Consider the following 27,817-nt stretch of genomic DNA (forward strand, 5'->3'; position numbering starts at 1 on the left):
GCTGAAGATTACCTGAAGATACCTACTGAAAGAATAAATTAAATCCAAACACGGTTAACATTATAGCTAAATAACCCACAATTCCAATTGCATAGCTCAGTTTATAGATAAGAAGAAACCACTTGTAGACCAACCTGTGGATCAGAGAAAAGGAAACATACTGAAGATCTCCAAAATCTCATACTGTATCATATCTTAGACTGCCACATCTTTTTACAAATTCAGTTTCTGACAAAAGCAAGCTTAAAATGTCCTGTCTTTGTCTATATTCAAAATTAAACTGGAATTAAAATCCGTTTGGATGGAAATGCCTTTCTTATCTCACCACACATGCATATTTAACAAAATTACATTGCCAAGAAGATACCCTGGGCCTGCTCCACCAAAAGACAACTAGTGATCATTAGGATTTACTGCTGTGAGTAGTTGCTTTGAAGTAAATGATAGTGCTCAAATGGAGCTACTCACTGTAGTAAGCACCATACTGTAGTGTTTGAAGGGCCCATAGCTGAATATAGGAGTTAAGATACACATATATGGTGCTAACTTTAGCTTTCATCCTTACTCATTTACATTTCAAGTTTGTTAAAGGTCATCAATCTAAAGCATATTTAGGCATCTAAATAAAAGGAGCTTGATTTTCACTAGGTTTTATTCAAATATAGCAATGTGATTAATACGTCTTAATCTACAACTATTAAATGGCCTTTGTACCATTTATTAAACTTTGTGAAATACGAACAGCAAATGATTGTAAGTCCAACCAAAGTATCCCCTTAAAAATCCCCACCCTCCATCTTCAATTGTCCTTCAAAAGAAGGAGGACCTAAAGAATACTTACCATGGTGTTCTGCCTGAGAGAGGTTTGCGGGTAGCTCTGACGATGATGTAACTGGTACTAACTGAGAGTGTTCCCCACATTGACAGAAATCGCCACCAGTAAAGTTTGATGGTGAAATACAAAGGAACAACCCACATCTGCAGGAGGGTTACCAGCTGTCAGAAATACAGAAAGTCAATTTAAACTACTGAAAGCCTAGAATTGTGTTACATCATTACTTTAATTAAAGTATATCAACAAACCAGAATAGTGAGAAACCACTACAAAATATATATTAGATCATTTGTACAGCTGTAACTGGGCAGCCTCACCCCCGCGGCGCCTCCTGCTGGTCATCCTCAGGAATTAGCTCAATATTCCAGCTTGGAGCACCCTCTGCAGGCCAGTAATCCACCTGTCCCAGCTGGCCCCATGTCACTCCCTGGACCCTGTGCCCTTTTACATGGGGTTCTGGCCCCTGGCAGCAACCCCTTTTCCTTAGGGTTCCCCTCCCTGGGAACCCCCCACCCTCTATCCCCACTTTGCTTCAGTATTGGCTACTGCCAGTCATTGTCTAGCCCCACACCCTGGGGCAGACTGCAGTATCAGCCACTCATCATCAACAAAGAGGTTTAGACCTGCTGCCTTAGCCTACCCCTGGGTTGCCTCCTGCAACCCCCAGCAGCTCTTGGCCTAAAGCTAGGTTGCAGCCTGGGCCCCAGGCAGGAGCTCCCCAGCCCTGCTCCACTTAGACATTCAGTCTCCCGCTCCCCACAGCCAGGTCCATCTCCCTCTACAGCGAGAGAGAGAGAGTCTGATTATGCTCCTGGCTTCTCTGCCTTATATAAGGGCCTGTTGCTCAGTTTGGGGCATGGCCCCAGCTGCTGCCACTTCCCCCAATCAGCCCAACCTAAAAGGCTGCTTTCTCCAGCCCCAGACCTTATCCAGGGCTGTTTTAACCCTTTCAGGACCGGAGCAGTAGTCCACCCTGCTGCAACAGCACTGACCACAATGGGGCCCTGATACTGATTTGGGCACTACTGCATTATAACTAATGACGATGATTTTTCTCTCACTTACAGCAATATAGCTCAGGAATAATTCCAATTCAGTGAATAGCCACACTGTTATAAAACTGGGATAAACAAAATCAGAAGTCAGGCTCATAATCAAAAGGCCATATCCTCTGCTGATGTCATGCCATTGAAATCAACTGATTTTTTTTAAAATCAATTTATATTTAAAAGTGACTGATACTAAAGTTCATGGGCCAAAATCTCTAAAATCAACAGAGTTACATCAATAAGAATTTGGCCGATAAGATTGAGAGTCACTCTTAAAAGCCTCTACTGAGAGTCATGGCATTGAATTCAGTCCCAAATAAACCAGCCATAAAACACTGACAATGACTTTCTAAAAAATCTCCCTCAACAGAACAAACAAAATGGATTAAACTTTTTCATCTTTTTCACAATTAATATTGGCAAATTTAATAATTCATACTTGCTCATCTTTGCTTTTTAATTTGCCTGTGGTAATCAAATATCTATTCCAGATCCTTTACAATATGCAAACATTTTAAATCCACTGAATAGTCAGCCCTCTGATATTGGCACTCTCCAGGACTCCTAGTCATTGACCATGAATCTGGCACTGGGAAAATCTGATGGTGATAGAGAGAAAGCTATAATGACTTTAATGTGTGTTTGTAAAGTTTAAGAGTTTCAGCTCCTAGTCTTGTATTGGTAGGCTTTATAATAAGGTTGCTGAGAATAAAAGAAACCGTGAAGCGACGCATTTAGAATGTGGATAAATTAAAACACAACCCCCCCTCCCAACGTTATCTAGAACAGGGTCACAATTTCCTTATTGGGGAGAGGGAAGGGAAGGATAGGAATCTCATCTCTTAAACCTATAATGAAATCACGTAGTGCCCAATATTATTCCAGCTGACATCTATTGGTGTTTTGCCATAGACTCCAATGGAAGCAGAACTGAGCCTTTCCTCTGTTACCAAGAAAAATTAGGGCCTTTTTTTTTTCAAAGGGAAATACAAACTTTCCCCTAAAAAAAATTTATATGCAGCAATATTTTGTAAAAAGCAGTATTTAATTATCAAGATCTTGATAAAAGATTAGGTCATTTAAAATAAATAGATGTAAAAGATAGGAACACAGCAATTCTAGATCAGACATTGATCCAGCTGCGCCTAAGCCTTGCACTTGCAGAAATCAAGGCCTACTACAAGGTATGGGAAAATATGCTACTCATCTATCAAAATAATATTGCTCCTCCCATCCCATGCACTACCAGTTGCCTCTGGTGGGTCATTTGAGGGCTTATCTCCACTGGCAATTAACAGCACTGCAACTTTCTCGCTCAGGGGGTGAAAAAACACCCCCCTGAGTGCAGCAAGTTGCAGCACTGTAAAGCACCAGTGTAAACAGTGCCTAAGCACTGGGAGCCACGCCCCTCATTGAGGTGGTTTTTTTAGCGCACTGGGTCATTCTGTGAACACCAGATAGAGTGAATGTAACCTCTGCATGTTACACAATGTAGTGTAGAATTGGCATGGGATCTGCAGTAGCCAATATCTGATACTTCAAAAGAAGGCAAAAAGGACTACAGAATGCTTCCCAATGTGCAGGGGGAGCAAGCATACACACTGTAACATGCACTCCTTTGTGGAGTTCAGCACCTTCTCCTCTTTAGTGGCTGGCATGAGTTATGGCTATGCCTTCTCACTGCATTCTGCCCACCCCTTCCTGCCCCCTGTAGGGCACTGTTCACCCTCACGAGAGATGGGGGAGCAGTCCCTGACTTTCTTTGACTGCAGGGACTGGAATTCTGACTGGCCCTCATCTAAGCCATTCCAGTTGGAAGAGGCTTCTTGCTGCGGCCGTTCCCACTGTGTACCTGTGTAAGGGCCAGGAAGAACATGATCCTAAAGTTCTAACATGGTAAGATGTTATTTTTTGACTGCTGAAAGTTGAACCTAGAATTACAGTTCAGCCCCTTAAATTATCAGACCTTCAGCTACATAGGAGCAGCAACTTTCACAGATTTGTTCAATGCTAATCATGGTTATGTAATTGGTTAGTTATAAACATTCATGTCTTAACCAATTTTAAAATTGTACTTTGAGATTTTCTTTGCTAATTCTATAAGGAGATTAATTAGAATATAGTATTTTAATGTAATATCTTCACCAAAATTCAGTCTAAAAAGAACTCCTGTCTTCAAAGCTATTAAAGATACTCTTCTTTGTGTTTTACACAAATCAAACTGTTAATTTTAACAGTAATTGCCACATATGAAATGTAGGAAAGTTTAATCAAGTAAATAAGAGTATAAAAATATGAAATCATGTCATAAAGATACAAGGCCTAGTATCTGCAATATATTAATAATGCTGGAGGGTCACCATCTGGACAACTTCATATAATAACACATCTGCATTGTTGGTAAATGGCAACTCTAGCATCTGGATCATATTATTCCAAATTTTCCTCATCCACATATCATAGCAAGAGGAATTTCCTGACAAATCAGACAGCTGCCAAAAAGTAAAATGTTTTTCTCTTTATTGTACTTTAAATGAGCACAAAAAGACCTGGAAGTGAAGTCAGCATTGGTGTCCTAGACAGCATTCCCATTTTCTAATTATACAAATGGAACAATAATTTACAGAAACACAATGTTTTTTTTAAGATTATATTTGTACCCTGTCTCAAATTATCATTTTTTTCTGTTATGAATAAACAAGAACTTATACCACAAACAAATTCAGCAAAAAAAGCATTATCCTTCTTTTCCTTCTGTCTTAAAGGAAGTGGTGAAAAATGCATATATAAAGAAAATAACTGTTCATAATTAGATTTATTGTGACAGAATGATCTCATCAGAACTTGTTAATTTGGCAACAGAAGCTAATGGTCTTTCTAAATGTCTAGTTTCTTTTGATGCAGACATATTCAAATATTTAAAACGTGCATGAAAGCAGTATTAACTCAGCTATGTGACATTTAAATTTTAATGTAATATGCTTACATTCAATTGTATGCCAGAAACTGGCAGAGATTTCTATATTAACCAAACCAAAATGACAATATTTTCAAATTTAGACTCATTACTTATTGGTAGAAATCAATTATTTGTTAAATATACTACTTCATTTGTCAACTGTATTCCAAAGTAGTCATTACATGGCAATCTTGCCAGAGAGGATTTATGACTAGTAGAATAGACAACTTATATTTATATAGTCATCTATGATCAGAAGCATCTGAAATGATTTGAAGACAAATATTCCCTTTTCTGTCCTACATATTTTAAAACTTTGTATTATGCCAGAAGAAAGCATTTATCTCCACGCAGCTCATACATATTAAATATTAATCAGTGGATAGCTTCCAAAAATAAGCAAACTCTGTGATAAGAAGCTCAGTCTCTGCTAGTCAGATTTTCCCTTGGGAAAAGACAGCGGGTCAAATCATTTGACAAGTTTTCTTACTATATTCTTTTCTTCAGCTGACGATTCCAGACTTGACTCTCCATTCTGTCACATCAGTTTGACATTGACTTCAGTGGAGTCAAGTCAGTGTAAAATTAGTGTAATGGAATGGAGAAACAGGCCTGCTACTTGCACACTGAACTGATCACTTTCTGAAAATCAGGCTCTTAAGATATTTTTCAGCTTGGATATGAAAAAAACGGAGGGGTCCAGAATCATTACTCAACTTTGAAAATCTTGGACAACAAATTTAATTGGTCAAGAAAACTAATCAGGATTTCATAAACTCTTAGGCATCTGATGAAGTGGGTATTCACCCATGAAAGCTCATGCTCCAATACATCTGTTAGTCTATAAGGTGCCACAGGACTCCTTATTGCTTTTTACAGATCCAGACTAACAGGGCTACCCCTCTGATAATAAACTCTTATAGTTTCCTTCAATCTGCACCTCCATAATTTGGAAGCTAATTCTTTTGGCCAACTAGCATCTACAAGAAGTACTGCAGAGAGGACTACTGAGATTTATTCCAACATCAGCAAAACCACATTTTTTTTTCCCCTAGGCTCACACCCAGGCTATTTTACATCTGACCATCTAGTGGCTGGCAATTTCTTCCGTCACACCAGAATTATCCACAGCTGAATTTTGGCTGGTTTGTTACAACAAATGCTCTCACTCCTTTGACACAGGAACCTTTCCCAGCATGCCCTTCTTTTAGTTGCTGGCCCTCAAAATTCTGAATAAAACTACAGAAGGTATTTTAGAAGCTGCAGGTTGTAATGACATCCCTTGAATTCAGTAAGTATTTGGGTTTTTTTCTCCCCCCGCCCCCCTTTTTAGGCACACTGATGCCCTTTCCTTCCAGGTTTGATTTTTATGCTTCCTGTAGCCTATTTCCTCCCAAGTTTACCAAACAACTGGTAAATTGTCAATCCCCCCCGCTTTGTCTGACTCCTACCTACTATGGTCATGCAAAAAGCTCATTAATGAGTCAGTCAAACAGGCATCCCGCAGAGGACATACACATCCAGCTCAGAATAAAGGAGACAGAAAGCATTTAGAAGCATCTTGAAGGGACTAAGAAGACTTGGGACAGCCTTCCATCAGAGTGCCTTCATACCACTAGGAATAAGAGTGCCTTTGTACCAGAGGAACGATGGTGCCAAATGGTTATGCCAAACCAAGCCACATGTGATGATAATCTGGTTCCCTAATCTCCTATAGAAAGGGAACACTGAAGAAGCAGTTTCCATTCCACTCCCCCTTCCCCAGATTACAACCACCTGCTTTTTGTCAGCAGACTAAAATTCCAAGCCTCAACTATACAGTTATTCTACTGGGGAGGGTTGTATGGCTTGCTTCTTTATCTGACCCCCTCCCTAAGAGGTTAGCATTTTGTCAGCAGCATCAGAAACAAAAATATTTAATTCTCTCACATCTATACATAGAATCTGACACATAAAAAGTATGAGTAAACTACTCAGATACAAGCTGGATGATCAAAAGCTGGGTAGCAAGCAAGAGAAATACTGTACACGAGCAACAAGAGTAGAGAGCAGTTTTCTCTTTTTAATGTGTTGGTTCTGGGCTTTTTTAAAATTAGGATTTAGTTAAATCTCACTGATTTGGTGAGATTACAGTGATATCAATATGAGCACACCCTATAACCGTAATAACACGCACTTGACTGTACTTAGATCAGGTAGTGATGCAGAGGCCTACACCTGCATTTAGTTTTGTGATAGGTTTTCTTTTGTTTTTAACTCCAAATGTGCAGTTTCCTGTGTGTTAGTCAAGCTAATCAAGTAATTAATGCAAGTGCATTCAAAGCTTCTGTTTCTAAATGAAAGTGTTCTGATGTGAGTTGATAAATCAGTGTGTGCTGATTGGTTTCAGATGCTACATTCAGATTATTTTGTGTAAGAATCTAGCTAGTCAGTAAACTTTTACGTCCTGATCCTTGTACCAGATACTATTGTGCTTCATAAAGTGGCTCAGATTCTGTTATCCATTACACTAGTATAAATTTAGAGTGATTGAATGGATTTCAATATTCTTGCAAAGTTATAAAGAGGAAATGACTTCTTTAAAATGATGGGACTAAAAGGGTTTACCAGTGGTGTGAATGACATCTCTTGTTTCTTTCTGTAGTTGTCTAATACACAACCATTTTAAAATGTTATGTTCAAGTTAGCTCACAGATTCCCTGTGATTCACAGAAATATCCTAAACAGGATGTTTATGTGGCCAGTGATCAGACGTGTCCACCCCATGGGGGAAAAAATGCAGAAATTGGGCTTGGTTTTGGCTTACTTGGATTGTGATTTGTTTGTTGGCTAGTTTTTGACTTGTAGCTTGTTTGGCTTGTAGCTTGTTGTAGTTTGATGCTGCTTTTTTCTTAAAATCGGCTCCCAGCAAGCAGGGGCAAGTGGGGGAGAGAGTCAGAGGTGCACAGCGGATCCACGATAGTCTCAGACTGCATGCTGGGGGGATCTAGTCACATAAAAGGTTGGAGTTCTTAGGGATTGGCTTGTTTTGAAATGGGATTAGCTTGATTTTTGGTTTATCGTGAAAGTCAGGGTGTTTATTTATCATGTGAAATTTGGCAACTGTGCCACTAAGGAGGCCAATTTAAAAATTAGGTAATATGTGCCTGAACTTGCCATATGGGTGTAGAGCTATTCTTTTTCACAAGCTACAAGATATATTAATGAAAAATTCTCTGAAGTTATCTAATGTGGAATTAATGCTCTGCACTATCTGCTCTTTGAGACTCAGTACAAGTAACATTAACAGCCTTGTAAAAATAGATGAGCACGGTTGTGAAACTAAATTATTTTCTCAGCCAAGCAGAGCATAAAGCAGAACTGCCACAAACAAGTCCAAAATTAGCTTCAACTTCTGGTATGACGGTTTATATAGACGGAGATTCTGCTTCTTTTCACTGCATTTCCGTTATTACTCGGTTTGAAGATCTGGCCATTGCCACAGGACTATGATTCATCACATAAATAGGACTGGAGTTGGGGTGGGGGAGGGAGTGCGGGGTGCTGTGTGCAGGAAGGGGCTCAGGGCAAAGGGTTGGGATGCAGGAGGGGTGTGACGGGATTGGGGTGCAGGAAGGGTGTGGCAGTGCTGGAGGGCTCAGGGCAGTGGGTTGAGGGTGCAGAGTGTGGCAGGGGGTTGGGGTGTGGAATGCTGGAGGGGTTCAGGGTGTGGGCTCTAGCCCAACACCACTTACCTTGAGCAGCTCCGGAGTGACAGTGGGGCTAAGGCAGGCTCCTTGCCTGCCCTAGCCCTGTGCTGCTCCCGGAAGCGGCCAGCACCACGTCCCTGCAGCCTCTGGGAGAGGGGAGAGGGGCAGAGGGCTCCATGCACAGCCCTCACTTGTGGGTACCTATCATATTCTATGATTCTACCTCCCCTGAAGCTCCCATTGGCCACAGTTCCCCATTTCCAGCCCATAGGAGCTGCGGGGGCAGTGCCTGCAAGCAAGGTTAGAGCGCTGAGCCCTATGCCCCCCACTTTCCCCAGGGGCCACAGGGATGTGGTGCCAGCTGCTTCTGGGAGTGGCATGGGGCCAGGGCAGGCAGAAGCCTGCCACAGTCCCGCTCCGCCACGGGGGCAATCCTGTGGGCCTGATCCAAAGCCCTGATGGTGTGGATCCAGCCCACGGGCCTTAGTTTGCCCTCCCCTGTTGTTGTACATTTAAAAAAAAACACCCTCCCTTACGAAAACCTGATTTAATGCTTGTAGCTGAAGTGGGTCCTCTATAAGGTGAATATAAGATAGATCATATGAATGAGTATTAGATCCTCTAAAATCATCACCTACCAACCAGATAGAGTTTTAAATGTGATTAACTACTGGTTGAGGCTAAAGTTTCAAAAAGTAGATCCTAGTAAGCAACACAAGGCATAGGACAAGAGCTAGTATACTACTGGAATTTTTGGACACTGACAGAGTGATCCAGCACCAATGAATAGCTTTAGAGTATTGTAAGGGAGAGTAACGAAAGGATAACGCAAAATGTATGTTTCTTAGCACTATCAGAGATTTGCTTATGCCAAGAGGGGCCATTATAAAAGCTCAACAACTCTGTATATATTTAGTGCTCAGCTCTGTGTTTGTACTGGTGGTGGAACAGCAGTTTCTCTACCTCTGAGAAACTGATTTCAACAGACAATATTGGTATGAATGCTCAGAGTTGTGGATATGGAGCCAAATTCATCACTCAATCTTTGCAATCTCATTAAAGGCTTTTCATTTTGACAGCCCCTTCCACTATTAAAAGTTTTTTATTACAGCTCCTTATTTTGTAAGGTGTACTTTTAGGGACTAATCACCACTTTACTATTGCAGTTTTTGCCATTGTAATTCCACTGAAATCAACAGAATAACTCCAGCATGAGGTTGAAGTAAGGCAGTGGTGAATCAGCCTCTTTCTATATTTTTCTGTCAAAACACAATGACTGTAAATCGAATTAAACTGTGATTCTATCCTCCCTCAACCAATACAAGAAGAGAGGGAAAACTAGGGGATTTTCAACATACTAAATTTAAAATCTCTCCAAGACGGGTAAGTTGTTGGAAAGCGGTCAAGGAAGATTTAGGAAGTGGTTACTGATGTCAATGTGCACTAACTTCTTGGCACCAAAACTCAAGATATCAGTATACAAACTAAAAAGGGCTTTGGCCTGGATCATTCATTTCCAAGGACAAATTCCCAGTGGGAAAGAGCTACTTACAAGAGACTCGTTGGCTTCAGTGGACTTGTGCACATGCTCAAAGTTCTGTCTCAGGTACTTATAGATAGGGTGACCAGATATCTTGATTTTATAGGGACTTTTTTTTATATAGGTTCTTATTACCCCTTCCCCCCCCCCCCCGACTCCTGTCCCGATTTTTCACACTTGCTATCTGGTCACCCTACTTATAGGGCCCCCATTTCCATAGTATGTGAGCAATTCACAATCTTTAATGCAGTTACACTCACATACCCTCAGGAGGTAGGGTATTGTGTCTATTTTCACAGTTGGGGAACTGAAGCATAGAGAGGCTGAGGTCCAGATCCTCAAAGATATTTAGGCTCCTAACTTCCACTGATTGGGGATCTGGACCTAAGCAAATTGCCCAAGGACACACAGCAATCTGTGGTGGAGCCCAGGTATCCTGAGTCCCAGGCTAGTGCCCTAATCACTGGACCATCCTTCCTTCAGAGTTAGTCATGTGCAGAAGCACCTTGCTCAATCAAAGCTTCAGACTCTCTTTGGATCCTTCTCTATATCATCCCTTCAGTTAGGTGTGGATGGTGACTGTGGAAGGGGAAGAGAAAGAGATGTGACATACCCCTGTGAGAAATTCATAGCCAACTCCCAGATTCCCAATCAGACGTTTGAGTTTCTGAGGGCTGGGTTCTAATTTTTTTCCTGCCTTTTTTTTTTTTTTAACCCATCAAGGACTGAGTTCAGGACCAATTTGTATATAGAGGAAATCAAATTAGAGTTGTTTATTTCCTCCTGGAATGGTAAAAGCTACTCTTCTTGAGAACAAGAATGATGACTCATTTTCTCCATCCATTCACAGCAGCATCATTCTGAACTTAAGTCATCAAGAGAAGTCTTGAGTGGGAGGAGGGATAGCTCAGTGGTTTGAGCATTGGCCTGCTAATGCTCAAACCTTCAATCCTTAAGGGGACCACTTAGGGATCCGGGGTAAAATCACTACTTGGTCCTGCTAGTCAAGGAAGGGGGCTGGACTTGCTGACCTTTCAAGGTCCCTTCCAGCCCTATGAGATAGGTATCGCTCTCTCTCTCTCTCTCTCTAATATATTCATGGCCAGCACTACCATTAGGCGGTCACCTAGGGGACCAGGATTCAGGGGGCAGCATTTTGTGCACTCCCCACGGGGCGCACAGCAGCTTCTGGTTCTGCTCCCGTCATGCCGCCGAAGAAGGACCTTCTGCCGATGTGCCGCGGGAAACGGCGGCAGGCAATTGAGCAGCTCAGTGACTGCTGCTGTTGCCTGCGGCATTTCGGCAGAGGGTCCTTCTTCGGCAGCGTGGTGGGAGTGGAACCAGAAGCTCCCGCGCGCCCTGTGGGGAGCGCACAAAATGCCACCCCCTCAATTCTGCCTAGGGCGCCAGAAACCCTGGCGCCGCTCCTGTATATATTTTAAATCTTTGCATGAGAAAGAACTGATGTTTTGAGGTGCTATGGCTCTAAAACAGCAGTCTTTTGGCTGGTTACTTACATTGTATGACCTGCAGTGCCTCTGCTTCCATTTAACCAGTACAATCTGTGCCACTACCAAGGTTGCAATGAGAATAAGAACCATCTCCATACGCATAGATTCGTGGCCATGGTGCTGTGCATGCATCTTCTGATGCTGAAGTCTGAAAACAGAATGCATAAAATTAAAATGTACACAGTAGTCCATACTTTTTTTTGACAATGAGAAGCTGGGAGGAGGATAGCTGGAAATGCCCAGACAGACCTGAAGAAGATTGTGAGCTAGTAAATTAGGTGTTAGTCTGCAATGCAGTATGCCACTGCAGTTTTGGTCACTATACAGTAACTCCTCACTTACCGTTGTAGTTATGTTCCTGAAAAATGCGACTTTAAGTGAAAAGATGTTAAGCAAATCCAATTTCCCCATAAGGATTAAGTTTTAAGTTTTATAATTTTTAAACAAACAATTTAATGCTGGTACACAGTGATGATGACTGTGAAGCTTGGTTGAGGTGGAGGAGTCAGAGGGTAAGATATTTCCCAGGGAATGCCTTACTGCTAAATGATGAACTAGCAATTGGCTGAGCCCTCAAGGGTTAACTCTCACACTCTACAAGGCAGCAGGAATGGAGGGAGGGGAGAGAGCATCACAGACAAAGACACACACCCTGTGTGTGTGAGAGAGAGAGAGATGAGCATTTCCCCTTTAAGTCAGGGGCAGCTCTATGTTTTTTTTGCTGTCCCAAGCACAGCAGTCAGGCGGCCTTTGGCAGTGTTTCTGCGGGAGGTCCGCCAGTCCCACGGACTCGGTGGCGGTTCTGCAGGCGATCTGCCGGTCCCTTGCCTTCGTCATACCCGCTGCCGAATTGCTGCCGGGACCGAGGGACCTCCCGTAGAAATGCTGCCGAAGGCTGCCTGACTGCCGCCCTCACAGCAACCGGCAGGCCGCCATCCCAGGCACGCGCTTGCTGCACTGGTGCCTGGAGCTGCCCCTGCTTTAAGTACACTGCCTTGTTAATTGGCTCAGCTTGCTGCTAGCAAGCTGTTTCCATCCTGAGCCCTGTCGGTGTCCCCCCTGCTCTATGGAAGATGGGGTAAGCAGGGTGCAGGAGCAGGGGGGGACACCCTGACGTTAACCCCCATCTTCCTCCCCTCCCACCTGCACAGCAAGCAGGAGTCTCGGGGAGCAGCACATGGCAATGGGGGGAGGAGCAGCACATGGCAATGGGGGGAGGGACAGCTGCAATTGCTAGCCTGCTGGGCAGCTGCTGCACAGGGAACTTAGGGGAGTGGTGCGCTGCCGGTCCACCCTGGTTCCAAGCCCCCACCAGCTAGCTGCAACGAGCTGCTCTTCCTGCAAGCAGTCGACAAAGCAGGCAGCTGCCAAACAATGTTAGAAGGGAGCATTGCACAACTTTAAACAAGCATGTTCCCTAATTGATCAGCAACCGGGATGACTTTAAGTGAGGAGTTACTGTATATGAAACTATCAAATCACAGAGCTGGAAGGGAATTACACCATCTGTATAACTGCAGCCCTGCCTGGAATACAGGTTTCTATCTGGGTGCCTCAATAACAGAAAAATACTGACAAATTGAAAGGCGTTCAGAGAAAAGGAACACAAATTATTAGGGGGTTGGACTGACTTTAAGTACAAGCCAAATGCTGTTCAGTTTACCTATGCAATGGCTAATGGAGGCGAGGGGAGAAGAGGAGATGTCATAATAATCAACTTGTCCCTTATGCACATCAGAGAGAGAGAAAAATGGTACCTGGGGGCATAGTGGGAGAAAATTAAAAAATATAAAATTTAGCATGATTACCAGGAAAAACTTCATGACACTAATATTAATTAAATTCTTCCTAGGCAAATGGTAGAAGCTCCAGTGCTTGAGTTGTTTAGAACTAGACTGACTAAAACAAGAGAAAAACCATCCTGTACTGGCATGGCGATAGACTAGATGCTCTAATAGGTCCTTCTCCTCTCTAATTTCTGTTGACCCCATTCTAAACACAGAGAGGTCACAACTGAAGCCACAGAGACAAATTATCTTTCAATTTTTCATGTGTTTGCAAGAGGGTAGAATTCCAGTTGTCACATCTGAACTGACCCTGGCATTTTGGTTCCAGGTCAGAAACAAAACTGGAAGGAGCCTTAAATTCTCTGCCTGTTTCCCTGTCTATAAAATGAGAATGAGCTCAGTTATTTATCTTCCTTACAAGGTCACTGTGAGGGTTAACTAGTTAATGCTTGTAAAAATTTGTTAAGTCAGAAAGTGCTATATAACAAATGCTAAGGGCTGAATCACAGAGCCTGGGAGGAAGAAAGGACCTATTTTCTGTTTTGGATCCCAAACCAGTCATTCTCATGATTAAAGCCCAAAGGTGAAAATCTTGACAACTAAAAAATGATCCTACCATAAATTTGGGACCAACATTTTGTGAAATTTTGGGGTTGTCAAGACTGAACCTGACCTCTAGCCCTGCTTTGATCTGCAGCTTGAACCCCAGCTCTAGCCTCATCTGGGTCAAGATTTGAACCCAGAATTGGATGGAAATCTACTCTTTACTGCTAGTACTTCTCTGTAATGTGTCAGATCAAAGCCCTGGATCCCACAATACTTTGAATGTTGAGGAAGTTTGGATCCAGAACTTAATGTCGTGGCTCTGCTTCTCAGAAAAGAGATGCTAGCTGCCTCTTTCCTAGTTTAAAACAGAAGTAGTGGTTGGAAGGGAAAAGATCATGATTTACCACTTCTCCTCTTGTCATACTGACTCTTCCGTTCAAAAAGCAATGACTATTTGGCCTGTGCCAACATCATAGATGAGTGCAGTATAGCTACCCATCTTAGTCCCTTCTTCCTTCTCAGAAATGCAGCTTTATCAAAGTGTCCCTGTTAAGCTTATTCTACACAATACCCCCAAATGCACATTTGAAATATATCCCTTAATAACATTGTTTTCCACAAAGTAAAAAGGCTATCTAATCATAAATAAAATATATAAACCTATAGATAAATATTATATAAACCTACCTGAAAGATTTTTCTGGCAGTCCCCAAAATCATAACACTGTTCTAGACTTCAATATAGAATGCAGTATATCACTTTAACAAAGATGATATGAGAGCTATAGAAGAGATATGAGAAGTACTTGTCAAACAGCATTGCAGAATTTAGCTGAATGACTCATGGTCAGACCACACTTTGAATTGCGGATGGGGAGACTGTTTATGTGTACGTTCTGAGTGTCAAAAAACACACACATTTCATGTTACAATAAAAGAATCACTTCTGCTATTTTATGGACACCACACTTGCTATAAATATTTTGAAGTGGCCAGTGAATGTGATGTACTTAGCATCTTCCTCCCAGAAGTAAAGTGCTCTGCTCTTAGAGTGCCGCCTGCTGGATAATTTACATGATGCTCATTCTGTTTCATCAGAGGAAGATGCTCATTCTGTTTCATCTCGAGCATGCTGGAATGATGGCCTTCTAAAAATAGCTGGAGTGGGGATGCATACAGCTTATATATGAGGGAAATTAAAATCTACTGTGATGGAGGGGAAAAAGGTGAAATGGTCACGTAACATGATCCCACTTTCTGTATATTAGCCCTGCTGGGTTGTTTACCCTTTTTTTTTTTAACCAATCAAAAAAATTGAGACATTTTCTTTATATTTTATTTGACTTGTGGAAAGAGATAGGAAGCACTAAATTTATTATATAGATCATCTTTAACTTATCAAGTAGAATACTATACTTTACTTTAATTAGTAAGAGAAATGCTAATTATTTTGCTGTCGAGTTGATTTAATGTGTAGAATAAAAAGTTCTTGAGCAGTATTTTCTAACTTTTCTGCCATGAATAAACCTTAGAGGAAATGTAAGTGATCTTTATGCTTAATACAGAAGATTAAGGAAAAAAGACTAGACTTTCTAAATCTAAAAACAAACATTTGGGATAACAGCTCTGCCAATTTTTAGAACTGCTATAATGAAAACCAATATATAAAATCTACTGCTAATATGCAAACTCACTTACTTCCTTTGTTCCTCTGTTGATAATCTTAATGCATCTCCCTGAAACAGACACAAAACTAATATTATAGCTTGACAATGTACAATAGTCAGGTGGGTTTCCTTCTCAAAGTCCCCTTCCCCCTGTACCAATGGTAAGACACATTTAACTCAGATACATATGCCACAGTTTCCCTCAAGTAAACTATGGACTCCATCTCATTCCCCCAGAAATAGGTGAGGATTTCTGCCATTAATATCAGTGTGAGCAGGATCAAGGTCCCAAAACTGAATGAAAGACCAAACCCAAAATTTGTATCAGTTGGAATTTTTTTTGTGCTTGTTCTAGGATGGTACATTAAGATGCTGAATTTATGATAAAACATAATGTCCTTTACCTTTCTCCTTAAATCCCTGGGGATAAAATATAGCAATTGCATAAAAAAATTATCAGGTTGAGTTTAAAGCTAAGTATAGACCTACAAATATAAAGCCTAATTCTGCAGTTGCTACTGGTATGATTTGTCCTATTTAAGTCCCATAGAGCCATAGTATCGTTCACATAAGTAAGGGCTGATGGATCAAGCCCAGAGAATGAAGTGTCTAGATATTGCGTATTAAAATTGGTTGAAATATTTAATTCAAAACTTTTTAAAACTTAAAGTAGGTTAGTTATGAAGATGAAATGTGTACATGAAAATTTGTTTTTCTTCAAAATATTCTGATTTTTAAAATTTGAAACAAATGAAAAACTGCTATTTCTTTTTAAAATAAAAACTGAAGATGCACTCTCCTTTTTCAGTGGCAAGTGAAAAAAGGGGGATATAGAGAAGGGAAAGACAGAGGAAGGGGAAATACTAAAAATAGATTTCTGTTTTTCTGATTTTCCGTTAAAACGCACAAGTTTAAAATTTTTTGCAAAAAAATTCCAGAAAATTATTTATTGAAAATTTTCACAAAACATTCTTGGCATTTTGCAACCAGTTTTATTTTATATATAATCCTGTTAATACATTTGGATTAAATCCTGAGAACATATTGACTACAATGGGATTACTCATGTGCATACATTTTACATTCATTTTATTTATTTAGAGGTATTTCTAGGGTGCTGTTTGCTATAAGAATCCTAACATAGGACTTAAAGCAAAATGCCAGCACAAGGGAGTATCTAGGGCTAGCCTGTAACTTTTTAATCTACCTGAATAGGATAGATTAAAAAGTTACAGGCTAGCCCTAGATACCCAAGGGGTATGCCCAAGGGGATGCCCAAGGTAGATGCTCAAGGGAATTGAGAGTTGCAATTCCTGCACCAACCCACAGCAGGAATTGCAACTCTCAATCCCCTTGGGCATCTAACTGCCATGGAACCAAAGCTCTTCCCACTCTCTGCCCCATCCCATCCCTTGACCACCATTTGTTTGCAGGAGGAAATATCAAGCAAGTAGTTCCTGCTCTCTTCTCTATGGCTGGAGCTTCACAGGAGTAAGGGGAGGTGTGGGAGGGGAAGTACTTAGGGTGACCAGATTGCAAGAGTAAAATATTGGGACATGTGGGGGAGGGGAAGCCACAGTCCCCACCTGAACCATGAGGGAGGGAGGTGCATAGCCCTAGGAAGCTGCAAGGGAGGCACATGGCCTGGCTCCAGCCTCCTCTACAAGCCACGGGGACACACGGCCCAGCTCCAGCCCTAACTGCAAGCTGCGGGTCGGGGGCACACGGTCCTGGCTCTGGCTTCCACCGCAAGCCAGGATTGGATGGCCCTGGCTCCAGCCCCCACCGCAAGGGGGGGTTCTCAGGGCTGGGCCAGTGAGTAGGAGCATGGGAGAGGGGTTTGGGGTGCTGACTCCTGGAGGGAGTTTGGGTGCAGGAGGGAGCTCAGGGTTGGGGCAGGGACTTGATGTGCGGAAGGGGGTGCAGGTTCCAGGCGGCGCTTACCTCAGGCGGCTCCCCAGAAGTAGCAACATTTCCCTCCTGGGGTCCTAGGCTGAGATGCGGCTATGCGGCCCTGTGTGCTACCTCGCCTGCAGGAGCCGCCTCCACAGCTCCCATTAGCCATTGTTCCCAGCCAATAGGAGCTGTAGAGCTGGCACTCATGGTGGGGCCAGCATGCAGAGCCTTCCAGGCTGTCCCTGCACCTAGGACCCAGAAGGCTATGTCACCACTTCTGGGGAGCTGTGTGGAGCCGGCTGGGTAGGGAGCCTGCCAGCCCCGTGCCAACCAGAGGCCTGGCAACCCTACAATATCAGGACAAATGGCATCCCAGTCGTACATCGGTCAAGATGTGGGACAGAATTCAATACTGGGACAGTCCCAATTTTATCAGGATGTCTGGTCACCCTAGAAAAGTACTCCTCTGGACAGCTGCGACATTGATTCTGAGTCTAATCAGCAAGGGTTACAAAACACAAACTTTATTTACTCTGTGTGTGTGTGCATGCTCATGTGCACACACTAATGTGACTCTAAAATTACTTAATTCTGAAACTGCACATTTGCAAAGTTCTCTCTAGAAATCAGTTGAAAACAAGTTAAAAAGGCTGCAGTTATGCTGAAGAACTGGAAATGGCACTGCACTGTATTCACATTACCTAGCTACTAATGTATCTAATCATCTTGCAGAATTGATAACTTTTAGACCATGTTAAAACATTTCCTGTAATACTAGTCAGTCTTAGTTTTGCTGTCATTCTACCAAAAGGTTGGTAATGTAATTAGGAGTCACCAGGTCATTTTCCTCAAGATCACAAATACTTACACCCTGTCTGTTGGACTGATCTATTTAGAAAGAAAAGTGCTTGAAAAACAGTCACTCATTTGATGGTATTGAACCATGCTCGCTGTATGTATATGTGCACGAACAGGTGGAAGGGGAAGAAATTTGGGAGTAATATTGGGACACTTTTAACCCAAGATAGTAGGTCAAGGTTTAAAAAAAAAAAAATTGTCTGTTTTTAGATGGCTGTAGGCTTTAGTATCAATATAGAAAGCACGCTCAGCATAATGTTGTATAAAGAGCTCTGCCACAGGAATTCACCTCTTTTCATGCATATTTCCTTAGTAATGAAGAATGAGAGACAGAAAAACAAAAATATCTGCTCTGTATGTAAAATCCTTACTATATAGATTATCTTTCAAAAGTTGCTGTTTACCCTATCTGTCAAAGCTGCTGATGGCAAAGACTAGAATTTATTTACGCAGCAAAAAACAAGTTCAGAGTGTCTGTCAGGTGAAAAGTGCTCCCTAATGAAGTGTAAACCAATATCCTCCATTTTAAAAATGTACAGCACTGGAAAACAGACTGCAGGAAAAAATTCTTTGTTGACAGAGGGATGGACTAGATTACCTAAAAGGTATTTCCAATCTGTAATTTTACATGACTATGAAACACAACCACAGGTAAATCCCATACTTGTTTTTTGACCAGCTAATTACACTGTGGGAAAATATACAGACTGGAAATATGAGTGTAGACAAGTAGATACTGTAGTGTACAATTCTTATTTCCTGAATTCATCTCTTGTTTGGGTGACTAACAGGTTTGCTTTTTCTCTTTATCACACTCTTCAATAAAGACATGGCTATCTGCACCTCCTGCGATAATTATCATATTGGTCTAAGTTTACACTGTACAATTTTGTTCCTATTTTTCAGAACCTGTTTATTGTGTATCTTGTCTTAAATTAGACTGCAAAGCCCTTGGGGCAGGCACCATGTATTCTTATCCACCTGTACAACACCCAGCACAAACGAGCCTCGCTCCTGATTGGGGCCTTTGGATGCTACGAAGATACAGATTAATAATACTTATTAATAGAACAGTTGTTATGTATGGAGACCTAATACCATTGTTCTAAGGGCCTCTGCAAAGTTTTTACAGTGTGTGTACATATGTATGTACATACTCTTTGGGGGAGAGCCAGAAAGTCCTGCTGCATGGGCTGGCAGTCCACAAACCCAAAAACTAAGTGTTCCCTCAAGCAGGAGGAAGGGAAATATCTATGTTTGGGATTTGTTCTGAGACACAGTTTAAGTCTCTCCCCTGGGTGTATGTGCTTAAATGAGACATTTAGTATCCCATTAATTAATTAATTGTTTTGTAAAGAACTTTGGGATGGAAGATACTAGTGGAAAGAACAGGCTTGATTTGGCAAATCTTTTTACATGTTAATAAAGGCTTTCAGGATCAAACCTGTAACCTGCAGTTGTTAAAATCTCCCTCACTCAGCTCATTACTTTGTGATACCCCTGGAGCATAAGGAATTATTCATGGGTTTTCTTCTTAGTCTGTAGTTTTTGCTTCTTGCTTCTCATTTTTGTTTAGAAAAGAGTTGTGATTTGGGGCCCAGATGTAAGCAGAAGCTATAGCGTAAGGCCTGCAATATTATTTGGGCGAGTAAGTGCTACGCAAGGTAAGAACGTGTTGCAGATCTGGCTTACATTGAAGGTCAGGCAGGGGAAACTGATAAATAATTGCTACAGCAAAAAGACACTGAGTCAAATCTCTCTGGCAGAGTTCGGTTTTTTTTCACACAACTTTGAAATGTTTAATAAAGTGGGATTAATAATAACAGCGAAATTACAGTGAATTGATACAAACCCCTAAGAACCAAGATCTTCCTCCATATTTGTACAACTTCCCCATGCTATGATCCCCTCTCAAATGACCCCCCCTAACATGCTAAAACAGCAACTACGCTACACAACCCCCACCCTCAGCTGATACAAACCCTTCTCCCAGTAACACACCTTCCCCTCCACTCCACACCCACGTATACAGCGTCCTCCCGGCCCCACAATCAACGGCACTGTTGAGAAACCTGGCTCTGAGCTGTCCTCACTGACTTCTATGGGGGCGGACTTGGGTTCTGGCTCCCATCCCGCATTGCTTCACGGAAGAGGGGGGATTGGGGCCCCCAGCGCGGCTGCTCCAGCGCTGCCGTTACCTGTTCGTTCCAGTCCTGGAATCCCTGGAACTGTGCCGTGGCCAGGCCCATGGCCCTGCTCCCCCTGGCACTCTAGTGCGGAGCCGTGGCCGCCCCTGAGCAGTGGCTCCCGGCGGCAGCATCCCTGCAGCGGAGCGGTCGGGCGGGCTGGGTGCCAGGCAGGACTGACTAGGAGCCCGGTGGTATCGGGAGAGGGGGCCTGGCAGCTATGCGAGGGCAGGGCTGATTCATGGAAATTGGCAGTTGCGCTGGGAGGCCCGTTTTCAGAAATGGCTGTGTCATAAACAGATTGTTAAGGGTTAATGTCTTTTACCTGTAAAGGGTTAAAAAGCTCAGTGAACCTGGCTGACACCTGACCAAAGGACCAATCGGGAGACAAGATACTTTCAAATCTTGGTGGAGGGAAGTCTTTGTTTTGTGCTGTTTGTGGTGTTCTTTGTTCGCTCTTGGGGCTAAGAGGGACCAGACGTGCAACCAGCTTTCTTCAATCTTTCTGAAACAGTCTCTCATGTTCAAAAAATAGTAAGTACTAGCTAGAAGGCAGATTAGTCTTTTGTTTGTTTTCTTTATTTGCAAATATGTGTTTTGCCGGAAGGATATTTTACCTCTGTTTGCTGTAACTTGTAACTTAGGCTAGGGGGAGGGAGTCCCTCTAGTCTATGTATAGCTGAAGACCCTGTAAACATTTTCTATCCTGGTTTTACAGAGATAATTTTTACTTTTTCTTCATTAGATTAAAAGTTTCTTTTTTTAAGAACCTGATTGATTTTTTCCTTGTTTAAGGACCCAAGGGATTTGGTCTGAACTCACCAGCGGAGTGGTGGGGGAAAGAAAGGGAGGGAAAGGTTAATGCCTCTCTTGTTTTAAGGTTCAAGGAGTTTGATCACAGTGATCTCTCAGGGAAAGTCTGGGAGGGGGTAAAGAGGGGGATTGGTTATTTCTCTTTGTTGGTTAAGACCCAAGGGTTTGGTCTTGGATTTCCCCCGGAAAGGGTTTGGGACAGGAAGTGTACCAAAACACTATATTTGGTTGGTAGGCAGCGCATCAGATTAGAGAAATTTAGCTTAGAAGGTAACATGAAGTCCCCATTTCTGGATGGCTAAAGTTCAAAGGTGGGAATAATACCTTGGACAGGCTGAAAGGCCTGATGCCTTCCCTTGTTCGAGCCCCCTCTGGACTGAATCAGGGCCCGAAATTTTGGCCTTGATTGCCCCTGTTTGCATCGGAGGACAGGAAGAGGCCCATCGCATGCAGATCGGGTAATAAATAACCTAGCAGCGCAACCTCAACACAAGCTGTAACTGATGGCGGTGTGCTGGCGTGCAGTCTGGCATATGCACCAATGGGTAAGGCCCCTTTCATGATTCGTCTGTGGCATGGGATAATATAAGGCCAGTTTCGTTGCTTACATAGCGTATTGCTGTACATGTTGTGGTGCAAAATATATGCTTTAACTGAAACTGACCCATTTAGAGAGATTTATCATCCCCCCCATCACCCCCAGTTTGTTTGTCATGTGGTGTGTTTTGGTTGTGGTTGTTTTTAGGTAGCAAAATAGTTATCAAGAGACAAACATGTTGTATTTTAAACAAACTTATTTACTACGGTTAGTTTGATTCTTTCGAGAACTCGTGCCATAATACTTCGGTGTAAGTTCCTTCCCCACTCTTGATTTAGGTACAGCTGTGGGACCTGCATGGACATTTCTAAGCTTAATTACTAGCTTAGATCTCGGTACCTGCACATCCAGGAATTCCGTGTCTGAGGCACTTCTGTTCCCAAAAATTTTCCCCTCTCTGAGTTGCCTTAGGACTTCACCAGTTCCCTGGTGAACCACGATCCAATCCTGATCTTAAAACAAGGAGAAATTAAACCATCCCCCTTTTCCCCCACCAATCCCTGGTGAGTCCAGATCCAATTCCCCTTGGATCTTAAAACAAGGAAAAACTTAATCAGGTTATTAAAAAGGAAAGCTTTTAATTAAAGAAGGAAAGAATAAAAATCATCCTGTAAAATCAGGATGGAAAAATGTTTCCAGTGGTAATCAGATTCATATAGCCCAGGGAACCCCCTCTAGCCTGAGGTTTCAAAGTGTACAGCAAACAGAGGTAAAATCCTCTCAGCAAAAAGGAACATTACCAAGTTGGAAAACAAAATTAAGTACTAACACGCCTGCCTGGCTGTTACTTACAAGTTTGGAAACGTGAGAGCCTGATTCAGAAAGATTTTGGAGAGCCTGGGACTGACGTCTGGTCCTTTAGTCCAAGAGCGAACAACCCCAAAACAACAGCACAAACAAAAGACTTCCCTCCACCAAGATTTGAAAGTATCTTGTCCCCCTATTGGTCCTCTGGTCAGGTGTCAGCCAGGTTTACTGAGCTTCTTAACCCTTTACAGGTAAAAGACACATTAACTCTTAACTATCTGTTTATGACACTTGGAGTGGAGGATTTTTTCAGTAACTTAGTGTTCTGAATGAGAGAAAATGGGGCTGATGTTTTTGCTTCTTGCTTTATTTATTTGTTTTATTAGACCAACTTCTGTTGGTGAGAAAGACTAGCTTTCCAGTTACATGGTGCTCTGCTGTGCCCCCAGTCAGTTTGCTGTTACTTCAGTAGTACTGGTAACTTTTTTTTTTTTTTTAAAGTACTGGTGATTTACTTTTATTGACCACTGGATGTACGTCTCCAGTACAAATATCACATTGGCCATTCAACACAATGTCCCATATCAGACAGGGGGGACTGCAGGATTTATCACTAAATAAAGTAGAAATGTATGAGGCAAAAAACTATATTTTGTCCTAACCATTTCCTCTTCTATCACTTTTTAAACAAATGGGGGGGGGGAGGGGGAAATGACAGGGGTGCAGATGGGGCAACAAACTGAATAGCTGAATTGACATCCCATCTGGTACAGTAATAAATATGCTCAGTAATAATCTGCACATATTCTTGTCCAAGGATCTCAAAGCACTTGACAAATAACTAACTAACTAGGGCAGGGATTATCTTTTTGCTCTGTTTTTGTACCGTGCCATAGCTGATGGCAGCCCCGTGGCTTATGTCCCTCTGAAAATGATGAGAAATAGGCATCTTTTTTTACGGGAAACTTTTTTCTTCCACTAGCAAGGCCTTAGGGAACTCGTGTCTGTCTGATGTGAGGCAATTCATCTTTACCCTGTGGAAGGTATTGGGAGATGGGGAGCCATTTTGAATAAGACCAAAAGTTTGTGAAAATGCTGCATACAGGTAGGAGATCATGAGAATCTGAGAATGCCCCATATCAACTATAGATGGAGTGAAGAAGATAGGATAGATGGAGCAGGGGATGGGCTGAAATGTGGAGCAGTAATTCATGGGAAGTGGTCATTAGAATAAGAGGTTGTGGGAGCCTGGTGATATGGGAATTGGGTGGAATGAGAGCCAAAGGAGGAACACAGCAGGGAGGCTGGGAAAGGAAAAGAAAGGTGCAGTAGCACCGGGGATATGGGTTCAAGTGAAAGAGTAACAGCAAAGATAGGAGTGTGTACCTTTAGAACTGCAGTATAGAGTAGTAGATTAGTTTGTAAGTGAGTGGGGCTGAGCCGTATATATCTCTGTTTAGCTTAGGGTTTTAGATGACGCTTATCACTTCAGTTATATGGCCTCACTCCTGCACAGACTTACACATGAGTAATTTTACTCATGTGAATAAACCCATGGGTTGGCATTAGAATGGCGTGTTTGAGTCAGAGGTTAATAATAGATGCAAGTAATTTACAAAATAAACTAAGTGTATAGCGCTCATGAAAGGGTCTGAGCTAAAATCTGGAAGCTGAAGTCCTCTAATTTACCCTTGTTAAGGTCTATGAACCACCTAAATTCCATTTAAGGCCCCAGTCCAGTAAAATATTTAAATATGTGCTTAACTTCATCCCTATGCAACAAAGCACTCAAGCACATGCTTGAATGCCAGTGAAATCAATGGGATTTAAAATTGTGCTCAAAATTAAACATGCTGAAGTGCTTTGCTGAATTGGGGTTTGTATCCGTAGAGTTCATAAGTCTGGCACTGACCTTCTGCATAGAAGTGAATTTCAACCCTAGAAATAGATCCAACACAGCAGCAATAGTGTGAAATTCCTTTACAATGACCTGCTGACATATTTTACCTTTGGCCTGATGGGATCACATTTCATCTTAATGTTTGTTTAATTTTTCACCTTTGTGCTGAGACTGCCCACAAGTCCCTGCATTTTCAGAGTTACATAGGGATTTATCCATCCAAATCCCATTAGAATCAGTAGGAACTGGACGAATAAATACACTGCAAGTCTTTATAAGCATAGGGCAAAGTTGCCAGTTATTGCCGCTTGTGATGATGATTTTTGTGGTATAGACACACGTGTCTCCTGGGAACTGAACTAAGACCACCGAGTTATTGCACATATCTATATATTTTCCATGTTTACATGCAGATTACTTCAAAGAGCTGTGGGTTGATGACTTCTAGTCTAGCGTGTTAGCAGTCCATTTACTCTCCATCTTTTGTTGTTTTCTTTCACAGTCTCAGTAACAAAAAATAGTAGTGTAAATAGAAATTCCAACAATGAGGTCTGTTGTTGAGCTTGTAATGCTCACTTGAAAGGAAGCTGTCTGGAGTATGAATGGAGCAGCCGCTGCCTAGCAGTAGCAGGGAAATAGATGACTTGGCACTGGAGAGTAGCAACCAGCAGGGTGCATATGCCTAGTGTAGCAACAAATAATGGTTAATCTGGCCAGTTAGAGGACTAAATGAGAGTACATTGTTTAACCCTGTAACCGTAACTAAATTGTAACCTGAAAAGAGTTTATAATCATCTGGCTGCTACCCCATATCAGAGGCTTAATAACTAAATAGCTGATTTGAGGTTCAGATTTAAAGCTGCAATTTGATTTATTGCTTGGTAGTATTATCTTACGCAGATTAATTGTTTTTGCAGGTTATCTAATATACTGGTGAAATTGTTGTTTGGATTCCTGTGTGATGCTGTGAACTCAATTTTCACAATATTCGTGTCCTGTGATTGCCATTATAATCATATGATGATTGTCTAATACTTGTGAGTTAGAAGAGATAAGAGTTAATGTTAACTTGATAGCTCTTATTACTTTTATAGAATCTTAATCCAATCATGTGTTTATATGTATCAAATTCAGTAAACGCTGTGTTCATATCTTTATCCAAATTGAAATTCAATAATTGGCATATTCATATCTCAATTTCATGATTTCTAGCTTTTTAGAAATAATTAATGGGCTAGCACAATGCAAGCAACAATTTCTGTTCTTTTTTAATATGATACCTTATTCCATGATAACCAAGTGAATTCATTGATTACATTTATACACTAACTTCTTTAGCCTCATAATAGCTTCTGTTAATATACATTGCATTTATGTGTTCTCCAATCTAAATTTTGAAGACATGTAATGTAGTTAGGGAACCCTGTTCCTTATTAAAATAATATGCTGTAACATTGACATTTCTATAGTTTGTTTCTATTTCAATTACCTTTATTTTTTAGGACAAAAGAATTTCCTACGGAGTGAAATTTGACATACCAGCACCCCCCATGCTGCCCTCCAATTGTCCAAAATCAAGATAAGTATCCATAGTCTTTTTACCTTTTTAACACATCTTTTTTCTCAATAGGAGATTTTCTAGTGAGGGAAGGTTTGTATATTTGAGGAAGACCTTTCAAAAATGAAGTGTTCTCCCATCTATTCGTTAATGATTTCTATCAGAGTGGTAGCATGATAGTCTGTATCAGCAAAAACAACGAGGAGTACTTGTGGCACCTTAGAGACTAACAAATTTATTTGGGCATAAGCTTTCGTGAGCTAAAACCCACTTCATCGGATGCATGGAGTGGAATACAGTAGAAGTTATAAATCACACAGTACATGAAAGATGGATCTTCCTACTGTATTTTCCATCCATGCATCGATGGAATGGGTTTTAGCTCACGAAAGCTTGTGCCCAATACATTTGTTAGTCTCAGTTCACAAGTACTCGCTTTTTTTTTTAATTTATATTAATGACTTCTAGTATCTTTACTGCATTAAAGTAAACAACTTATGGCTGGTAGTGGAGTCAGCTCTTCTATTCTATCTGAAAACTGTTAGTATTTTTTCCAGTCCTCAGGTAACCCTCTATTCCTTGATGTACTGCAAGTTTGACAAGTAACTTCTGTTTCTTGTTTCTTTCAGGACCAGCAAGTTCAAAAAATAATGATTTAAAGAGATGTTCTAGTTAGTATCTTTTTTCGGTTTGCTTACACTGAATGTTTGAGATGAAAGTGAAACAATTCCTACTACACTTTGGCCAAAGCTAACCCTAAGATACGCCTAGGTGTGGTCACTGGATTCAACCGTGCCAGTTAAAGCAAATTTGGGCCCACTACCAAGGTGATGTTGGTGTGTTTTGTCATTCCCCCTGCCTGCAATCCCACTGCTTGGCTGCGAGACTCATACTCTAAATTCATGACATTAGGAACGAGCAGTAGAGTCAAACTGGCATTTAAGACTGTCACTGTGGGGTGGAACTGGGTGTATTGTATTTGGTAGGTTGTCTGACATTGACCTTATACTGCCCACAGCTTTTGATAGGCTGATGGTCTGTGTCGACTTTCCTCCTCACCGAAAGATTATCTCAATGGCCAACGCTTCTCTGCTTTTCCAGTGATCAGCATTCTTACCTGTCGGTCATCACGACCACCACCACTAGCTGTCAAAACCCATGTTGGCACCTAGCAAGTAGCACCCCGAGTCTTTCCCACCTGACACAAACATCCTATCATCCTACTGTACCTCCACACATCCAGCTGCCATACCTTCATCACCTCCCAAAATGTGCTGGCAGTGATCTGCATGCTGTGCTTTGCGCAAGGCTTCACAAAAGGGTTGTACAGCACTGTACTATGGGGATCTTTCTGAATCAGGTGATAGAAAGCTGGCTAGATGTCGGGCTCAACGAGTATGATCAATAGCTCCATGTCTAGTTGGCACCGGTATCAAGTGGAGCTGCCCAAGGGTTGGTCCTAGGCCGGTTTGTTCAATATCTTCATTAATGATCTGGAGGATGGCGTGGACTGCACTCTCGCAAGCTTGCAGATGACACTAACTGGGAGGAGTTGGTAGTACTCGCTGGAGGGTTAGGGATAGGATACAGAGGACCTAGCAGATTAGATAAACTGGCCAAAAGAATTTGAGAGTCAAAAGGCACAGTGACGAGTCTCTGCACTTCGGATGGAGAATCC

The 27,817-nt window shown here is 41.8% G+C and overlaps 1 protein-coding gene across 1 annotated transcript; it reads right to left on the reverse strand.

Annotated features, from left to right (window-relative positions):
- On the reverse strand, positions 1 to 27,267 carry RNF175 (ring finger protein 175). Its single transcript, XM_032779105.1, has 6 exons — positions 27,257 to 27,267; positions 20,339 to 20,477; positions 15,615 to 15,652; positions 11,590 to 11,731; positions 842 to 996; positions 1 to 134 (listed from the first exon to the last, which is right to left on the reverse strand). Exons 1-6 carry the CDS (start codon positions 27,265 to 27,267, stop codon positions 23 to 25), a joined length of 597 nt encoding a protein of 198 aa, XP_032634996.1. The 3' UTR covers positions 1 to 22.
- Positions 27,268 to 27,817: the final 550 nt, after the last annotated feature.

The sequence above is a fragment of the Chelonoidis abingdonii genome, chromosome 5, assembly GCF_003597395.2.
Source record: "Chelonoidis abingdonii isolate Lonesome George chromosome 5, CheloAbing_2.0, whole genome shotgun sequence".
In the NCBI taxonomy this organism is placed as follows: domain Eukaryota; kingdom Metazoa; phylum Chordata; order Testudines; family Testudinidae; genus Chelonoidis; species Chelonoidis abingdonii.

Coding starts and splice junctions, on each gene's coding strand:
- RNF175 (XM_032779105.1), bottom strand. Junction 15,653..20,338: donor GGTGTGGAGTGGAGGGGAAG/GTGTGTTACTGG, acceptor TGTCTGTTTCAG/GGAGATGCATTAAGATTATC. Junction 11,732..15,614: donor TCAACAGAGGAACAAAGGAA/GTAAGTGAGTTT, acceptor TTCTGTTTTCAG/ACTTCAGCATCAGAAGATGC.